The following is an 18,896-nucleotide window of genomic DNA, read 5'->3' on the forward strand; positions in this document are numbered from 1 at the left end:
TCACCATTGTCTATGTGGAAATCAGACACATCAAGGCTAATTCCAGGGACATTTTCTTCATTAACATAATTTGTTTCGGCATGTTTTTCTTTCCCTTTAATGGAAGCCTGGTATAGTTCTACCAGATGTTTGGCCGTACGACAAGTACGTCCCCAATGTCCAGTCATGCCACATCTATAACATGTGTCTTTTCCTTTTGTGGTGGCTTGATTTTTGTTTCCTTGTTGATGCCCCCTTTGAGTGTTGTTTCTAGGGGGAAATTGGCCTCTACCACGGCCATAACCACGTCCACGGCCACGTCCGCGGAAATTTCCACGACCTCTGCCACGGTTATTATATTTTCCACGTCCACCTCTATGAGCAACATTTGTCTCGGGTGGATTTGAGCTTTCTACAGCATTTGTTTCATTGAATGCTTGAGACCCAGTTGGTCTTAGGTTGTGATTCTTCAACAGAAGATCATTATTCTTTTCAGCAACCAATAATGTAGAAATAAGCTCAGAATATTTTGCAAAGCCTCTTTCACGGTATTGTTGTTGCAATACAATGTTGTTAGCATGGAATGTAGAGAGTGTTTTCTCTATCATTTGTACTTCAGTGACTGGTTGATCACAATATCTCAATATTGATACGATTTTATATAATGATGAATTATAATCACTGACAGATTTAAAGTCCTGAAATCTCAGGTTTGTCCACTCAAATTGTGCTGAAGGAAGGAGTACCCTTTTATGGTGGTCATATCTTCCTTTCAAGCTATCCCATAGTTCTCTGGGATTTTCCACCATTAAATACTCAGTTTTCAAACTGTTATGTAAATGATGCCTTAAGAGAACTATAGCTTTTGCTTTCTCTTGATCAGTTGGAACTTTAACTTGAGCAGGGGCATCTTTTTCGTTTCCTGGGATGGTAATTTCTTTGATTGTATGTTCCAATCCCTGAGCCTTCAAATTCATTTGGGCATCAACTGTCCATTCAAGATAATTATGTCCAGACAAGTCTAATACGTCAAATTGTCTTTTCATCAAGTCTCCCATTTTAACTACAATCAAATAGGTAATTATTATTAAGCCAATTAAGCAAGTGATAATTAAAGTAATCAAATTGTAATCATAATAATAATCCATTTAAAACATATTTGCTTCTCCCCCTTGGGTTATTATTATGATTTACATAAAGTTAAGCTAAAATTAAACATGATAATTACGTTAGTTAAACAATGACAACAACAATAATAACAATAACAATGATAATAATAACAATAACAATAAATACTACTACTATCACTACATCACCGACAACGACAACAACAATAATAATAATAATAATAATAATAATAATAATAATAATAATAATAATATTAATGACATACATTAATGATAAGACAAAAGAAATATTTATTATAACAAAATGCACTTATAATCTACCTAGAAGACAAAAAAAACTTGAAGTACTACGGAGATTACATGCATGAATTCTCTTTGTCGAAAAACCGAGCGCTACTTATGTAAAATGATGAAAATCATCATTGCCATTAATAAAACTACTAGGGCCATAATTAAAACTAAATATAGTTTTAATTTCCTTAAATCTTCTTCGAAAGTAAAGGGGTGTGGTGGTTGTCGGTTGTCGACGGGGAACATGGTGTATGACCGGTGTAAATGGAGGAAGAAGAAGAGGAGATAATTTGGGTAAAGTTTAAGGAGGGGATAAGGTTTGTATGGTGAAATAAGGGGGTGTAATCCGCCTTTTATAGGGGGGTAAATTATCCGTTTCAGCTTTACACTACTGTAAAAATATCATACAATGTTCTAGTAGACTGGTAAAATAATCGTAATCAAACTATTAATATTTACAAACGTAAATAAGTATCACACTGGGATGCAAGCCGTAGTGGTCCGAGAACCCTAATCTATTCATGAGGTCAAGGGTTCGAAAACTGAAAGAAACATAAAAGTGTGTAATCTAAAAAAATTAAATAAATATAAAGGCTGCATCATTTTTTTCATTTTAGTAATTATGCACAAGTAAGTAAGTATAAACATGATTTGTGTGACCATGAAATTTACTCTATTAACATGCATACAACAAATATTTCCACATGCAAAAGTAATTATATATTACTTTCTATAACCATGCATGAGAGTTACCAAACTAAGTATCATAAATAAGGTATGTATTGATATCCTCATTTTTAATCAACATGGCTAATAATGTGGAGTAATTTTGTGGAGAAATATATTGTGAGTTTCTGGTATAGAGGATCCCATATGGGCAACTATAGAGCATACTCCTCAAAATATATTTTGTGAAGGAAATTGAATCTTTGTAAAAATTGGATAATCGGTATAAGTATACCTGATTGAAGATGGTGCTGATAACGTGTTATGAAATATATAGAAATTAGAGGATTAAGAGAAGAAGGTAATAAGAGAAGTATTACTACTTTTATGTATTACTCTTGGTAATATTTTTGTGCATCATACAAGTGAAATTACATGGCTATTTATAGTAGTAAGAACCACTATTACATTGTGGGCTATAACCTTAGAGGGTGGCAATTAGGGTTGGCTACTACATTAAATGCAATGAAGAATTGGAGTGTGGACATTCACACCTTGACTAATTTAATTAACTCTTAACACCATTGATTTTGTTTGATTATTTTTTAGAAGAAAGTTACATTGATTTTGTTAGTTGTCACATGGCTATGTTGCGTCAAAGAACAACTTTTATTGATCCTCTAAAGTCTAAACTAATCATATGATGATATGAATCACTTAGAATCGGTTGAAGAACCTTAGCTATAGCCTCATGTACTAAATCATATTCTACTCCTTGAAACACTTAATTAGCCATATGTTTATACTTGTTTAATTATCGCCATCACAAAATGTACAATCTTGTAATTTGTTCAAAATAGTTGTCATATTATTCATATGCTTGTATATTACATGCATGTGAATATTTCAAAATATGTCATATTAGTTAAAATTATTGATTATTCTTATATTCCATCTAGAGCTGTCAGTTTCTGACCCGAACCGTTAAATCCGACTGTTTCGAACCGATCCGAAAAAGAACTGAACTGTTTAAAACCCGTTTTTTAGAAACCGAAAACTGACCCGACCCAATTTTTTCCAAACCGAAACTGAACTAAACCGAATTTGTGCAAACCGTTACTAACCCGACCCATTATCAAGCCAAACCGTTACAACCCGAAACTGAAAGCAACCCAAACCGATTACGTTTAAACCCGATAGTAACCCGACCCGTTTTAAACCGAAAACCGTTAAAACCCGATAAAAATCCGATAAACCTAAATCGTTCCAACCCGTAACCCGTTGTGACCGAACCGGTTATAATCCGTAACCCGTTGTGACCGAACCGTTTACGACCCGTAGCCCGTTATGACCAAACCGTTTAAAACCCGTAACCCGTTATGACTGAGTCATTTACAACCTGTTACCCAATATGTTTATGAACTAATCTGTTTCAACCCACTACTCGATAAACCCAACTTATTTATGACTTGACTTGATTATAACATGACTCGTTCCTACCCATTATATGACTAATTCGACTCGATAATCATTCGACTCAATTTTAACCCGATATGATTTGATTAGAAACCCGTTTCAAATTGGGTAAACTCGTTTTCAAACCAACCAAGTTCAATCTAAACCGATTATAACCGAAACGATAATGGTTGGACCCGATTTCACCCGATCTATTTTGAACCGAAACCCATTTTCGAACCGACCCAGTTAAACCCAAACTGATTATGACCCGAACCAATTACGACCCGTCCTGATTAAGACCCGAACTGTTTTTAACCGAAACCCACATTAAATGGGCTAAACCCGTTTTCAAACCGACCCAGTTCAACCCAAATTGATTATGACCCGAACCGACTAGAACCTGATCTGATAAGGACCCGATCCGAATAGAAACTGCAATTAAAAAAACCAAACCGAACTGACCCGATAATTTTCAAAACCGACCCAAACCGACCCGTTTATTATTTCAATCTGTTATAAACCGACCCGTTATAATCCGAAACTGATAAACCCAACCCAAACCCGAACTGTTTAACCGAAGTGACACCCCTAATTCCATCTTTACTGGTGTTTGTTTGGTTCAACTTTTATTATATATAGCTTTTTTTAATGTATGTCTTATTTCAAACAATATTACTCTGTATAAGTTTTGGTAATTTAATAAATAAATCTAAAATAGTTATATCATATAACTTTTACTACTATGAAAATAAGTTTCCATAACGCAAGTTCAGTAAAAACTTTAATTTCTGTTTTTTTTTTTTTTTTAAAAGGTTTAATTTCTCTTGGGAAGCAATTTGATAATGCAATCACTAAATACATTATTTTAGGTGTTTGGAAAATAAATGATATAAAGAGATTATTGGAATATAAAATGAAAAAGCTACTCGATCAACTCAGTTTTTTTTCGTAAGAGATGTTTGAGCAATCCTTATAATTAGCTATGACAAAATATATTACTTGGTATTTCATAATGTTTAACATTTAAATAAAGAGCTATATAGTCAGGACAATTAATGTAATCAGCTAGCTAGTCAAATTAGGGTATGTTCACTTCAACTTAATTTCAGTTAAGGGACTGTTCTCATTGACTGAACTAAACTGAACTGAACTGAACTGAACTGAAATGAATATTTTATAAGAGAAGGAAATTAAGAGCTGAACTGAACTGAACTGAGCTGAACTGAACTGAACTGAATTTCAACGTAAGAGAACAGGCCCTAAGTTGAGTTTAACTCCAATCAGTTCAGTTCAGTTTAGCTCATAATTTTCTTCTATTATAAAATATTCATTCCAGCTTAGTTCAATTAAGTTCAGCTCCAATTAGTTCAGTTCAGTTCACTTCACTTCACTTCAGCTCAATTCAGTAAATGTGAACAGACCCTTAATTTATACAATTTCAACTGGTTAGAGCTTAGTTTGAAAGTCGTATCTCATTACTTCGTATATGTCGACACTAATAAGAAGTTGGGACGATGTCACTAATATCCTCAAAAATAGTATTTAACTCCAAGTTTTGTGGACTACCCTATGCGGCTATGCATACGGTTGCATTAAAATAAAAGGGTGCGTGGTACGTGCAGGTAGGAAGAATTGAAGATCGTTTAGCTTGTTTGTTAACAAAGTCATGAAATTGTAAATTAAATCATAGCTTAATATTTGTTATTGTTACGTGCAAGTTACTCAAACGCATCTTCTATGAAAGCCGAAAGGGACTCAAAACCTCCCACATGATTCGGATTATTATTGAATTTCATTTATTTTGCAACACAAATATATTTCGATAATTAAGTTATTTTTTAGGTCTTGCAATGTATGTATATATAATCTAAACTCAAATATTGCAAGAAATTGGAGGTCAAGGCATGCATATTTGGGTCACGATCATATTCTTTTTCCCTTTTCAATCCGATAATCATATAAAAAATAATGAATTCTCAAAGTGTCTAGCTTGCTAATTGTCGGTTTTAACAAAAAAATTGTTTTATGTTATGGAAACCTCACTTGAATTTACAAGTGGGCCATTTTTCCTCTTTATACACGAGAAACTATGTAGATTATGTATAATTTCGCTTCTTCCAAAAAGTTCATCACACTGAATAATGGATGAATTCCAATTACCCGTAAATCCATGATTATCCATTACACATAATTATAGAGAAGTACAATTACTCCGTAATAGATTTTGTGCTCCTGTTGATTATTTAGACATTCGATTCAAGGACTCATATAAGTCACATGCATTTATGTATCCTTTATAGACCAGCTTCATAATTCATACAAGTATATCTATTTCATTCGATTAAGATCTAATTTTGTTTGAATTTATTTTATTTGACTTTGTTTGAATTTATTTTATTTGAACTTGTTTTATTTTATACAAATATGAATTTGTTTTACTTTGTTCTTATTTGAAGTTATTTTACTTTAATTTTGTTTGTTTGAGCTTATTTTATTTGAGTTTTCTGAAGTTATATTTTTGAACTTTTTTATCCGACTTATTTTATAGAATATGCATGCTAAACTAGGGGATTGTTCACTTCTGCTTAATTTCAGTTTAATTCAGTCCGGTTTCAGTTCACTCCAATTTAGTTCGTAATTTTGTAAACCATACAGGTGCTAAGTTAAAATAAGATGAAATAAACAACCCCGGCACTAACATGCTACCTTCATATGTAACGAAGTATATATTACACCTAAGTAAGCTAAGAATTACATTCTCTTGGACTGTTACTTATTCTTGTTAAGACTGATTATTAGACCAGATTAGACACCACCACATCTATAGTACATTTTTTTTTTTGAATAGCAAAAATATTTCATTAATTAAAAGTCATACGACATCTACAATAGAGATTCGACGTTAACAAATACATAAGATATAGAATCAAATAAAATTTTCCTTCATAAAAACTACGATCGTCGAGTAGATCTTGCACTGCGGAGCATCTCCCGCTTATATCGCTGAAAATTACAGCCTTGTTGGAGAGACAATCTAACGATCCTTTGTAGTCGTGAGGATGATTTCCTTCTGATTCATATGTTCGTATTCGAAAACTTGATGACTTTTTCACCAACGAAATAATTTCACGACAATTCATTAGATCTGCTACCATGGATTCAAAACTAAGAAATTTCTCCCTCGAAAAGAGGAGATAAACCTTGTCTTTCGAAGGAGGTCGAAAAACCCTTGTCTTTCGAAGGAGATCGGAAACCCTTTCTTTCGAGGGAGAAAAGTTCCTCCCAAAAGGAGGAAGTATTATTATAAACCTAAAAAACAATAAAGAAACAAGGATTGGGGCTTTCCACCGATTAAAATCGATGGAAGCCCCTTCAAAATTCAACAATGGAGGCTAGGGTTTTGGAGAGAGAAAGGATAATTGTATGGTTTTAGAAACTTTAAACAGCGAGATCCCACATCTATAGTACATAAATATAGATCAAATGAAATCAAAACTTATACTTTCATTTAACCTTATCGTGGAACATTAAAAATTAGATCAAGAAGCTAGGGTTCAATAACTCTCTATATGAGGAAGTAGTTTAGTAATGCACTGTTGTTATATATAGATAGTTGCATTCTTGAATAACATGATTACATGACAAAATTGTAAATAAAGTAACAAAGAAACAAGAACGAGTTGTGAATTGTATTATTGATAGTAGAATGACACTATAAACGTTTATAATGGTACCAAAGATGACTTCTATACTTTTGAAGCTGATATTTGTAGCATTCAACTGTGGAATTGTAGTATTAATAACGTAATGGAATTATAAATGCTTATAATGCATGGTACAAAAATGTATAGTGATACACTAATTTATTTAATTGACATAATGTAGTTCTATTACCTTTTATTGCTGTACATACAAAATGTATGAGTTACCCCCGATTATGCATCATATTTTGCATAACAATTATGCCTTTGGAAATCGGATCCACCTTTTTATATTTTTTTTAGGATGTCCATCCGGTTCACTGAACCTTAGCTCCGACTACATTCGATAATTTGGTCATACACTGAGGCTCGAACTCGAGACCTCCTATAAGTGATATCAAGTTATTTACCACTTGAGCCAACTTATTAATACACCTCTTTAATTCTTTATAAATTAGTACCTTTTTCATATAAATAAATGAGTAACGTTGTTGTGTACAGTGTACACAGGCAAACTATTGACCAGCAGAGCATTGCCACTAATGGGCATTTTTTTGGTTGCCCAATCTCTCTCTAACCACTTTCTCACACTTCCTCCCCATGAGCATTTTCTTGGTCATTTTTATTCTACACCAATGGTCAAAAATTATAATCCCCACCATTCTCTCTCCTATTTTTAATCCTATACCCCACCAATATTTATCTCTCCTACACATCATTAAATTTGTAATTTAGTATTTCTTAATATTATTGTTAACAAAATTTTGTATTAATTAATTTATTTATGAGAGTAGTACAATATTAATTATTTTTAATATTAATTTATGCAAAATGTATTTTTTAATAAAATAATAATATTCTTAACTAAATTTTTTTATTGATTAAATTATTTATGAGTACAATATTAATTATTTGTGTCATTATTTTATGCGAAATTTCATTTTTCATTAGTACAACATTAACGATTACAACATTGGAACATAATGATCGTACACCAATCATACAAACCAAATAAATTAACGATTACAAAACTATTTATTCATTACGACCGTATTTTTGCCAAATATGCTCAACTAAATCATCTTTCAAAGAAAAATGGGTTTGGCTATCACGCAGGGTAATTCTTCTTTGAATATACGCGTCAAAATCAACGTTTGGTGGTCGGCCAACGTCAAATTCGAAAGGCTTGTTGTTATTCACTGTGGCACTTGTACTCGGACCGGACCTTGCTCTATGAAGCTGAGGGCGATCTTCTTCATAATACCTTCTCAAAACTTCGGCACGAGTGTAATTGTGTCGTTCATCCTCGACAATCATGTTGTGCATAATGATACAAGCTTTCATTATGTCGCTCAAAATGTCTTCGTCGAAAGCAAGTGAGGGTTGTCGTAATATGGCAAACCTAGCCTGTAGAACTCCAAACGCACGTTCAACGTCTTTCCGAGCTGCAGCTTGTTTATCTGCAAATAACTTGTCCTTCTGGAGTTGAGGATATGTGATACCTTGTATAAATGTTGCCCAGTTCGGATATATACCATCTCTTAAGTAGTATCCCATGTTGTACTCATGGTCGTTTACCATAAAACTAATTGGTGGTGCCCGACCTTTCAAAACATCGTCAAACACCGGAGAGCGGTATAGGACGTTAAGATCATTACAAGAGCCGGGTATTCCAAAAAATGCATGCCAAATCCATAAATCTTGATCCGCAACAGCTTCGAGGATAAGGGTTGCATTCTTGCTACGACCTGCGTATTGTGCTTTCCAAGCCATAGGGCAGTTCTTCCACTCCCAGTGCATGCAGTCGATGCTACCGATCATGCCCGGGAATCCACGCATTTCATTTTGGTGAAGGATTCTCCTTAAATCTTCATCTGTTGGACTTCTTAAGTACTCGGCCTCAAAATGCTTGATCACCCCTTGAGTAAAATGTTGCATTGATTTTCTAGATGTTGTTTGACCCATGCGTATGTATTCATCTACGGCATCCGGAGCAACACCGTACGCTAACATTCTTATTGCAGCGGTGCATTTCTGCAGAGGTGATAAGCCAAGCCTACCAGCTGCATTCCTACGCTGCTGGAAGAACGGATCGCCCTCAACCACTTTATTCATAATCCGACAGAATAAAGGTTTGTGCATTCGAAATCGACGATGAAACTGATTCTCGGAATACACAGGATTTATTGCGAAGTAATCATTGTACAATTGCAAATGCCCTTTCTCCCTTTCTCTATCTCCCCTATGCTGCGGGACTGTTTCATCTTCATTTACCAATTTCGATCTCGGATGGAGGTGGTTGAGAAAACATTATGTTAGGTAAGTGATTTGTGACAAATTCGTCAACTAGATTATCAAATTCCGCATATTGATCTGAATCAGAAGAATTTGAGCTTGAGGTTGAGCTTATGGAAAACATTTTCTGTGTTTGGTTTTTGAATGTTTTGGTGTTGTGGATCAATTTATGAATTTCACACCTTTAAATAGGAAATGTTATCAGTGCATGTCCTTCAACTGAGTGTGAACTGACTACTCAATGTATAGTAAAAACAAAATACATGACTACTCATTTCTTAATAATCAATACCAATGCTTGTCATACGGTTGAAGTTATGTATGAAATGACTACTCAATGCTTGTATAAAACAAAAACTACAATTGGACTTGACTACTTTTTGGGATTTGACAGTTCAATGGTTGATAAAACCAACCACTTGACTCATAATTGTATAAGACAAAATCTACACACACTAGCTAGTACTTCACTCATAATTGAACAAAATATATGAAAATGTAATATAATTTGATTAATTTTTGGAACATAATTAATAATAAAAATTAATTCATTGCAACATAAAATAAACAAAGTACTTGAAATCATAATGCATAATAAACTACTCTACTTTCCACCATACACTTCTTGAATTAGTTCCTCCTTCCACGCTTCTTCAGCTGGTGTAAGTGGCGTCGTTTTTGACATAATTGCTTGCAACATATCAAATTTCATCTTCTTCTCTTGTAATTCGACCTGTTTGTTTTTCCTCTTTTCCTTTTCCCTTTCAAGCTCTAACCTTTGCTGCCGTAAATTTGCCTCAAAGCTTCTAACTTCAGTACAAGCCTGTATCTGTTCACCAATACTTAAAATTGCACTATCATGAGCAATAGCTTTTCCCTTACGCTTAGCCTTTGCTTTTTTTACCCCGTCGGGTCTGGGTATACCTCCTGATGAAAACCCACCAACGGGAACATCTCCTTCAGCTTCACTGTCAGTTCTCGATCTCTTTCCACTTCCACTGCTATCCTCAGCGTCCCCTTCCGGACGCAGTTGACAATCCTGTCGTTCCTTTAGTGACAATGCCCATCTGAGTTTCGGCCTCCACTTTGGGTCATTCTTTATCATTTCCCAAGCGTGGGGAAAAACAAAATTGTGTGGTGGTTTGGCTGATATATGGAACAACTTCGAGGCCTTTTGAATTCGATCAACTTCGTTGAATCCACTTCCAGTTAACGGACCCGCTTCATCATAACAACTTGTCCATAACAGTACATCTGCCGCCATCCTTCTCCAACGGTTCTCCAAACTCTTCGCATTTCTGGGTGGTAGTATTTCTGGCTTCTTAGCTTGAACCATGTCGTACGCCGCAGATATTTGTCGCCAAAGTTCAGCTGCTTTCATGCCCGTACCCACTATCACATTTCCACTGTATTTTAAATATAGCCCAATAAGAGCTTCATCTTCTGCGACTGACCAAATACGACTAGCTTTAGCGAGTTGTTGGTTGGAACCCACCCGCATTCTTTGAGTCGACGGAGGGTATTGAGGTGTCTCAGGCACATTTTCTTCTTGGCTATCATCGTACTGAGAGTTACTTCCTTGGTAGACAGGAGGTGGTTGCTCGTAATCAGTGTTTTCAGTTGGAATTTGTGGAGGTATTTCAAGTTGTGGAGGTATTTGTTGTTGTGGAGGATTTTGCAGAGAGGTGTTGCTCAATCTTTGTAGGAAAAGTTGAAATTGAGGTTGATTCATGAAATTCTCATCTAAATCATTACAATTTTGAGAAAGTATTGAGTAAAAGAGGTTATTGGGATCCATATCTATTTTTTTGATTAATTTCAAAAACTAACACAATAATAACAATAATAATAATAATAATAACTGTTATAAAAATAATAATAATAATAATATTAATAACAAAAATAATAACGAACAACAATAATAATATTAATAAGCTAAAATAACAACAATAATAATTATACTTCCAATAATAATAATAATAATAATAAATAATAATAATAATAATTATTATAGCAATAATAATAATATTTATTTTAATAATAATAATAATAATATTAATACTAATATTAAAAGGATGACTAATTATGAGGGAGAAATTGAGAGAAAATGTAAATACAACAAATTTATGTGAATTTTGGAAATATGAAAATATAGGCAAAATGGGTCTCTATTTGTAGAGAATTTTTTTTCTAGCCGTTGGTAATTTTTTTTTTTTTTTTTTTTATTTTATAAGCACAAAATACCCGTTACAAAATTGTTACCGTTGCAATAATCAGGAATTTCCTGATTGGTCCAACTCGCTGACAGGACGCGTGTCAGCATCTGATTGGCCGTGCTGACGCGCCTGTCAGGGCTGCACTTATATTTTTTTTGCTTTTCCTACCCTCAAAACGCAGCGTTTTGAGGTGAAGCAAAGCAGAGGCTTCCTCAAAACGCTGCGTTTTGAGTTAAGCTTAGCAAAAAAAAATTTAAATGCAGCTAGCACGTGGGGCCCACTTATTCTTGGTCAGTTTTTTAATTTTGCCCAAACTTTGATCAAAAATTGATTTGCCCATGGGCATTTTTAATTTAGACCATTGATGGGGAGTAATTTTTTTTTATTTAGACCCCAAAAACTACCCATGGGCATTTTTCTCCCCATTGGTGGCAATGCTCGCATAAAGTTAAAGTATACATATTTGACATGGTTGACCTCAAGGTTTTAATCAATACTATGATTTATTTCCATTTAAAAAAAAAAGCAATAATAATTAAGAAAATTGTAATTAAACTATGATCTCTTTTCGTTAAACCCAAATACAAAGTTAAGTAGACAGTATTAGCGATTTAAAAAGGGTTTGACCTTTGGATGCACACATTGAGTGATGAATGGTTTCACATTTCGATGCATGATTAACATGATCAAACTTAATGTATACGAATGAATATAATTAGCTAGGATTACCAAATTTAATTAAAGAATAATAGATATGCAGATTCTTTCGGGTCAAACTAAAAAGAAGGCTCATAGATTTATCATAATGTATATTCATAAGTATAATGTACGTTGAGAATAAAAGAAGAATTTGGTACTATAGCCTATCTTATAGGAGTATTAAACAAAAGTAACGAATCAATCAATGATGATTATATTAAGGGCTTTTAATTATTATTAATGGATGGGAAAATGGAGGATTGCTATATCAATGGCCATTGGTGAACCAAAGTAAATATAGATACAGGGTGGTATAGCCGGTATTTACTTGGAATCGAGATTGAAAATAGAATAACCATATAAGTTCGAAATTTGATTCATGATACCATATGTTTGATTCTTAAAAACTTTTCGTTTTAGTTTCTAAAGTATTGGTACAAGTTTACCTATTTCTCTTCTTAAACTTCTGAACCAAACAAAAGGTATGGATTTTGAATTTATTTAGACCTTTATATATACATAGAATTTGTGAATCAAACTTCCTTCAAGTTGCAAGTGATGATTTCTGGTTAAAGTCTAATCTTTTATCATGTAAACACAACAACAATCATAATTCAAGTTATTGATGGAAGCCAAGTTAGCTGGTGTACTGTATTGGAGGTATAAGTCCAAATCTCATTTGTATCATTTGTCATTTATAACTCTACATAATTTGTCTTTTATTTTTCAAATGTACTAAATTGATGGATACAAGTTTTGAAGGATCGTGGACATAATAAAATTACTATCGCATGCCTCAATTCTCATTAATGGTACATAGGTTGGTTAGTAAAATATGTAAGGAAATATTCAAGATCGAAATTCAAAACCCATGAATCACCTTTGCCTAGGTTATGGATTCATTATCTAAAAACTAAAACTAAAACTACAACTACAACTACAACTAAAACTACAACTACAACTACAACTACAACTACAACGTACATTAATGGAATGAATAAAAGTACATGAGCATGCAATTGGTTGATTTGTGATTGAAGTACTAATACACAGACTTTACTGCTAAGCTTGGTGATCCCAATGAGTTAATTACGTACTAAACTTGCGATTAGTATAATCTAGCCGACATCTCATGCTTGCTTGTCCCCTAATTTAGTTTTACTATGCATATGTTCATGTGTTCCAGTGTGAACTTTCGCAATGTCATCACTAATTCAACATTCGCCAATCTCTTTTTTCCCGAAATCACCATTCAAAATTTTTATTTTATATTTTAAAAATTAATTTTAAGTAATTGTGAAATTTCTTTTATTATTATTATAGGATGATCCTTCATTAGAAAAAAGCTATATATCCCTTTAGATCGATCCATTAAGAGCCACTTAATTTAAATTATGACTTATGAGAATTTGATTAACCTAATTCATTTACATTATGGTTAGTAATATACTCGTATACATCTTCAAACAATGTCCAATAAATACAAAATAATCATAGTGAAACAATTCAACAAAAGGCTTGAAAGCACAACAAAATCAGATAAAAGCTCTATACAAATCTACATCTTGTGCAGTTATCTATCATATTGATCTGACTTAATCCAAAATTAATCCTATTTAAAATTCGATCTGTATTGACAAAATAATTTAACATAATCCAAATCCAAAATTCGATCATATATATGTAATATATACCACAGTCTCACGATACAACTTAATTAGTTAAATATCAACATTAGGGTAACTTTATCCTTAGATTAAATATTAAAACAATGAGGGTTGAGGTCCAATTGAAATTCTACTCCTTACCTTAAAAACACAATTTTTTGTATACGGCCTGTTGTAGTGCGCGACAGGGGGGTTACTCGAGTTGTCGGGGTTACTTGAGTTGCCGAGGTTACTCGAGTTACTCAGTCAAGGTCACTCGAGTTGCCGAGGTTACTCGAGTTGTCGGGGTTACTCAAGTTACTCGGTCACGGGTTACTTGAGTTAATCCTGACCGAGTAACCCCTCAAGTAACCCCTGACCGAGTAACTCCTCAAGTAACCCCTGACCGAGTAACTCTTCGAGTAATCCATGACCAAACCTCTTGAGTAACCTCTGACCAAGTAAACACTAACTGAGTAACCCCTGACTGAACCCTCAAGTAAATCCTGGTCGAACTCCTTAAGTAACCCCGGCCTTAACTGAATTACTAGAGTAACCCCTGACCGAACTTCTTAAATAACTCATAACCGAATGACTTGAGTAATCCCTGACTGAGTAACTTGAGTAATCCTTGATCGAGTAACTCGAGTAACCCCTGACCGAATAACACCTCAAGTAACTCTTGAACAAGTGAACCCCTCGAGTAACCCCTATCCGAACCCCTTAAGTAACCCTTAATCGAGTAACTCGGGTAACCCCTGACTAAATAACTCGGGTAACCCCTGACACAAGGTGTGGCTTGTTGCACCAAAAAGTTACTACTTAAAAAAATCTAAAAGATATGTATATATTTTTAAAATACTTTTTAACATTTCAACAAATTAATGTGAAGCTACGACTCAATCTTAAATCATTTTAGCTACTGATTAAGGAAACATCTATGGCAAATGAGGATAAATGTCTAAGTTGTCTGACTCATGGCTACCAATTTAATTACTGACAATTACAAGAGAGATGCCTCTGTGTAATATAAGTATGTCTCTCCCAACTTCTGATCTAAAATTAATTAAGATAACATAATAATATAATACTATCAAAGTACAAAAATGTTAAATAATAGAATTCAATACATCAAAGAATCATGAGTTGGCGACTAGTTTGACAAATTTTCACTGCCATTAATTAAAATTAATGGGCTAGTGAACACTTACGTAATTATAACACAAACAAATTCTGTCAGAGAATTTGTGGTAATCACCAAGTGATACACAAGACACAAAATTACAGTGCCAAAAATTATTTTGTAAGATAAACCATGACAAAAACTTGTATACAAGGAATGAATTCTGTTTAGGAAGCAAATGAATTGTGAATTCAAAGAATATTTTTGGTCTTTGCTATGCTGCTCTAGACAATAATCAATCCCATTTATACCCTTGCTAATTTCACATAGAACTTTTTATGACACACTTTTTTAGAAGTGAAAAAGGTGGAAAACTCTAGGCGCATAGTCCCTATGTATTAAAGATGTAAATAGGATGACATTTTTGTAAATAATGGGAATTTAAAGGTGAAAAATATGATGACAAAAAGTACCACTACATGCATAATAGTACATCAAATATACTATTCAAATAACTTATACTTTAATGGTACATTATACATGTATAGTAGTACACAAAAATGTACCACTATACTAAAATAAAAGAGAAAATGTACCACCGAATTTCATATTGCCTTCATATGTGCATGTCAAATACATAGGCCCTATGCGCCTAGATGCACTCGAAAAAGGTTGCTACAAATGACTTCATCTCAAATCATATTTACATGAAATTTCATTCAAATTGGAAAGTCAAGTTATTTTTCCATCATTTGCTAATCCTTGTATAGACGTGTTTAACAAAATTAGTTATTGTATTAGCTGATTTAGTAATAATATACAAGTTTATGTTAACTTGTAGAGGTAATTGTCAAAGACTCAAAGTAGTTGTTTGGTGAATGTATTCTGCACATACATGTATAATGTGTTTCACAAATCGGGCTTATTAAGTGATCCCACCTTCGACTAGCCACAAAAGGCTAACCCACAACACAAGTGCACCCACCCATATGGCCGCATATGCTATTGGCTTTCTTTTCACTTGTTCTTCAATTTTCCAACTATTCTACCCACCAAAGTACGAAGTGTAATTGAAGACAACAATATTGGTTTGCACTAATGAGTATTGAGTAATGCTCCTATGTCTCTTTTACCGTACTAGGAAGAATTTAACAAGAGAAAAGGACCATCTTAAAATTTAAAATACATATCTCCCCTTTACCAAACCTGTATCATTCAACATAAATTTTGGAGATCCTTTACCTTATTTGGTGTTTCATAGAGTAAGTATAGGCCCATACCTGGTATGGTTCATACCAAATTCTTTTTATGTTTCAATTTATACTGTTATTATTGATAAATATATTGTTATTATTGATAAATATAATGTTATTTTATAGTTTATACTGTTATAATTCTAGCGAGATTTTTGATGGAGAAAGAGGGAAAGAGGAAAGAGCGAATCTTTATATTATACTGTTATTTGTTGTTTTTATACTATTATTGTTGATTTTATACTGTTTTCACCCCTTGGTATGGACCATACCTGGTAGCGGCCCATCACGCCTCGTGTTTCATATCATATTCCAACTTTTTCAATTTGTCACTTTGTCATACTTTAAAAAAACACCTAATGTAATATATCTACATAAAATGAGTAATATAAAAAAAATGTTGGTTAAAGTATACTCGACAACTTAGGAAGTTTTAGGTTTGATTCAATCCTTCGTAAAAAAAAAAAAAAGGTTTAATTCAATCCTAAAAATAAATCAACCTACATATGTCAAAACTGAAAGATCTACAATCATAATGCTAGTACCTGTGATTTCAAATTCCACTACCGAATCTTGAATATTTCGATTTATAAGCCGGTGAACGGTCAAAACTTCAGCCAAGCTCAAATTTCACAATTGTTGAGGGTTTTATGCTTGTTTAACTTGAAATTTGACACGGTAAGTCACTATTCACTAAAACCCCACCTTCAACTTCTTGACTTAGGAGTAAAATTAACTAAATTAACAACTAAGAGGCTTTGACTTAAAAATCAGATGGTACATTATTTTTTGGGGGAGTGAGCCCCCCAATAAAATACCGCCACGTACCCCCATAATTAAATGTACATTTTAAGAGAAATCGATGGATACGGCTATAATGAAGTCGGACCAATATATACAGTCTTTGATGATTAGCATGAAAATTAAAAAATTAATTAGATCACATGATATCATATCATAATTAACTTCCCCCCGTGTTTCAGTTTCTTAGTGCTGACGGCTCGCCCGAAGTGAGCCACCGCCCACGTTAACTTCCAGCCCCACATTTCTAAGTCCACACACATGCACATTTGCACTTGCTCTCTCACTCTTTCTCCTTTCCTTATATATACACTCATTTTCTCTGTCCTCCATCCTAACCTCACCCTCACCCTCTCTATCCATCTCTCTATCTCTCGTCCTCTCAAGCTAAATCGTATTGTATTGCTTACTCATCGGTCCCTTGGAATCACCTACTTGATCTATGATGAGTATCCCGAATGACCATCTTTTTCAAACTCTACCACCTCGGCCATTGCCTATGACGTCGGACAGTAGATGGAGGGTCAGTATCAACCCTGCTCCTAACTGTCCGCGTTGTGCTTCATCAAACACAAAGTTTTGTTACTACAATAATTACAGCTTGTCCCAGCCAAGATTCTTCTGCAAGGGATGTAGGAGATATTGGACTAGGGGTGGGTCTCTTAGGAATGTCCCTGTTGGTGGTGGATGTCGTAAGAGCCGTCGTTCAAGGTCTACTAAAGGCTTTTCGAGTGGTTTAACGGGTCTTCGTTCTGATAATATTCCATCATCTAACTCGTCTTCATCTTGTTCAGAGTCGGGTTGTCCTGACATTGACATGGCTGCAGTTTTTGCTAAGTTTTTAAATCCTGGGCAAGAAAATGTCAATGAGGAAATAAACGAGGCAACAACAAACACATCTTCTGAAGCTTCTTATGGTTCCCCAATATCCAGCTCCTGCGGGCTGGAAAATGGGTTAGAGTATCAGAAGTTGTCAGATGATTTTCTTGATCTTGTACCATCTGACCACAGACAGCTTCAAGCAGATGAGGTGAATCAGGGTTTCATTAACCCTGATCTGGCCTCTTTCGACGACATTATAGAAGATGTTTTCTGGTCAGAAGACTCTAATTTCTCCGGCTTCACATGGCAGCCGATAGCTCAGATGCAGGAATTTGATTCATCGTTGCCACCTGCTCATGAATCACAGACATCAGCAGATCTATTCTCCAGCGATAACTGGAGTTACTTCGATACGGCAGGACTTGAAGCATTCTCTGGACCTTGACAGTCTAAGGGAAAAAGAATTTTTGCTATCAGAATTCACTTCCAGGCTCAAGTGGCTCATTCTGCTTAGAATTACAAACAGAAGATTTCATCACTCAGGAGTATATAGAGGAAACCGATGCTATGTCTAAGCTTAAGCCATCAACAAATTTTTTTTTCCTTGGCTACAGCCTATGGGAGGTCTTCCCACTCTTGTAATACTGTAAGAATTATTTACTCAGAGATTATTGGTATATAGAATACCTATACAATGAAAGACAATAAAATCAGCATACTTGTATAAGTCAGAGTTAAAAAAAATTCCTAATATGCATAATATCATTGATTCAGTTACAGACTTACAGATGGTACTCATAATAATTTCATGTTTAAATA

The 18,896-nt window shown here is 34.1% G+C and overlaps 1 protein-coding gene across 1 annotated transcript; it reads left to right on the forward strand.

Moving 5' to 3' along the window:
* The first annotated feature begins 17,431 nt into the window (after positions 1-17,431).
* LOC145586439 (uncharacterized) lies at positions 17,432-18,789 on the forward strand. Its single transcript, XM_081643278.1, has one exon. It carries the CDS (start codon positions 17,698-17,700, stop codon positions 18,520-18,522), a length of 825 nt encoding a protein of 274 aa, XP_081499404.1. The 5' UTR covers positions 17,432-17,697; the 3' UTR covers positions 18,523-18,789.
* Positions 18,790-18,896: the final 107 nt, after the last annotated feature.

Source organism: Chenopodium album, chromosome 16 (genome assembly GCF_948465745.1).
Source record: "Chenopodium album chromosome 16, dcCheAlbu1.1, whole genome shotgun sequence".
Classification (NCBI taxonomy): domain Eukaryota; kingdom Viridiplantae; phylum Streptophyta; class Magnoliopsida; order Caryophyllales; family Amaranthaceae; genus Chenopodium; species Chenopodium album.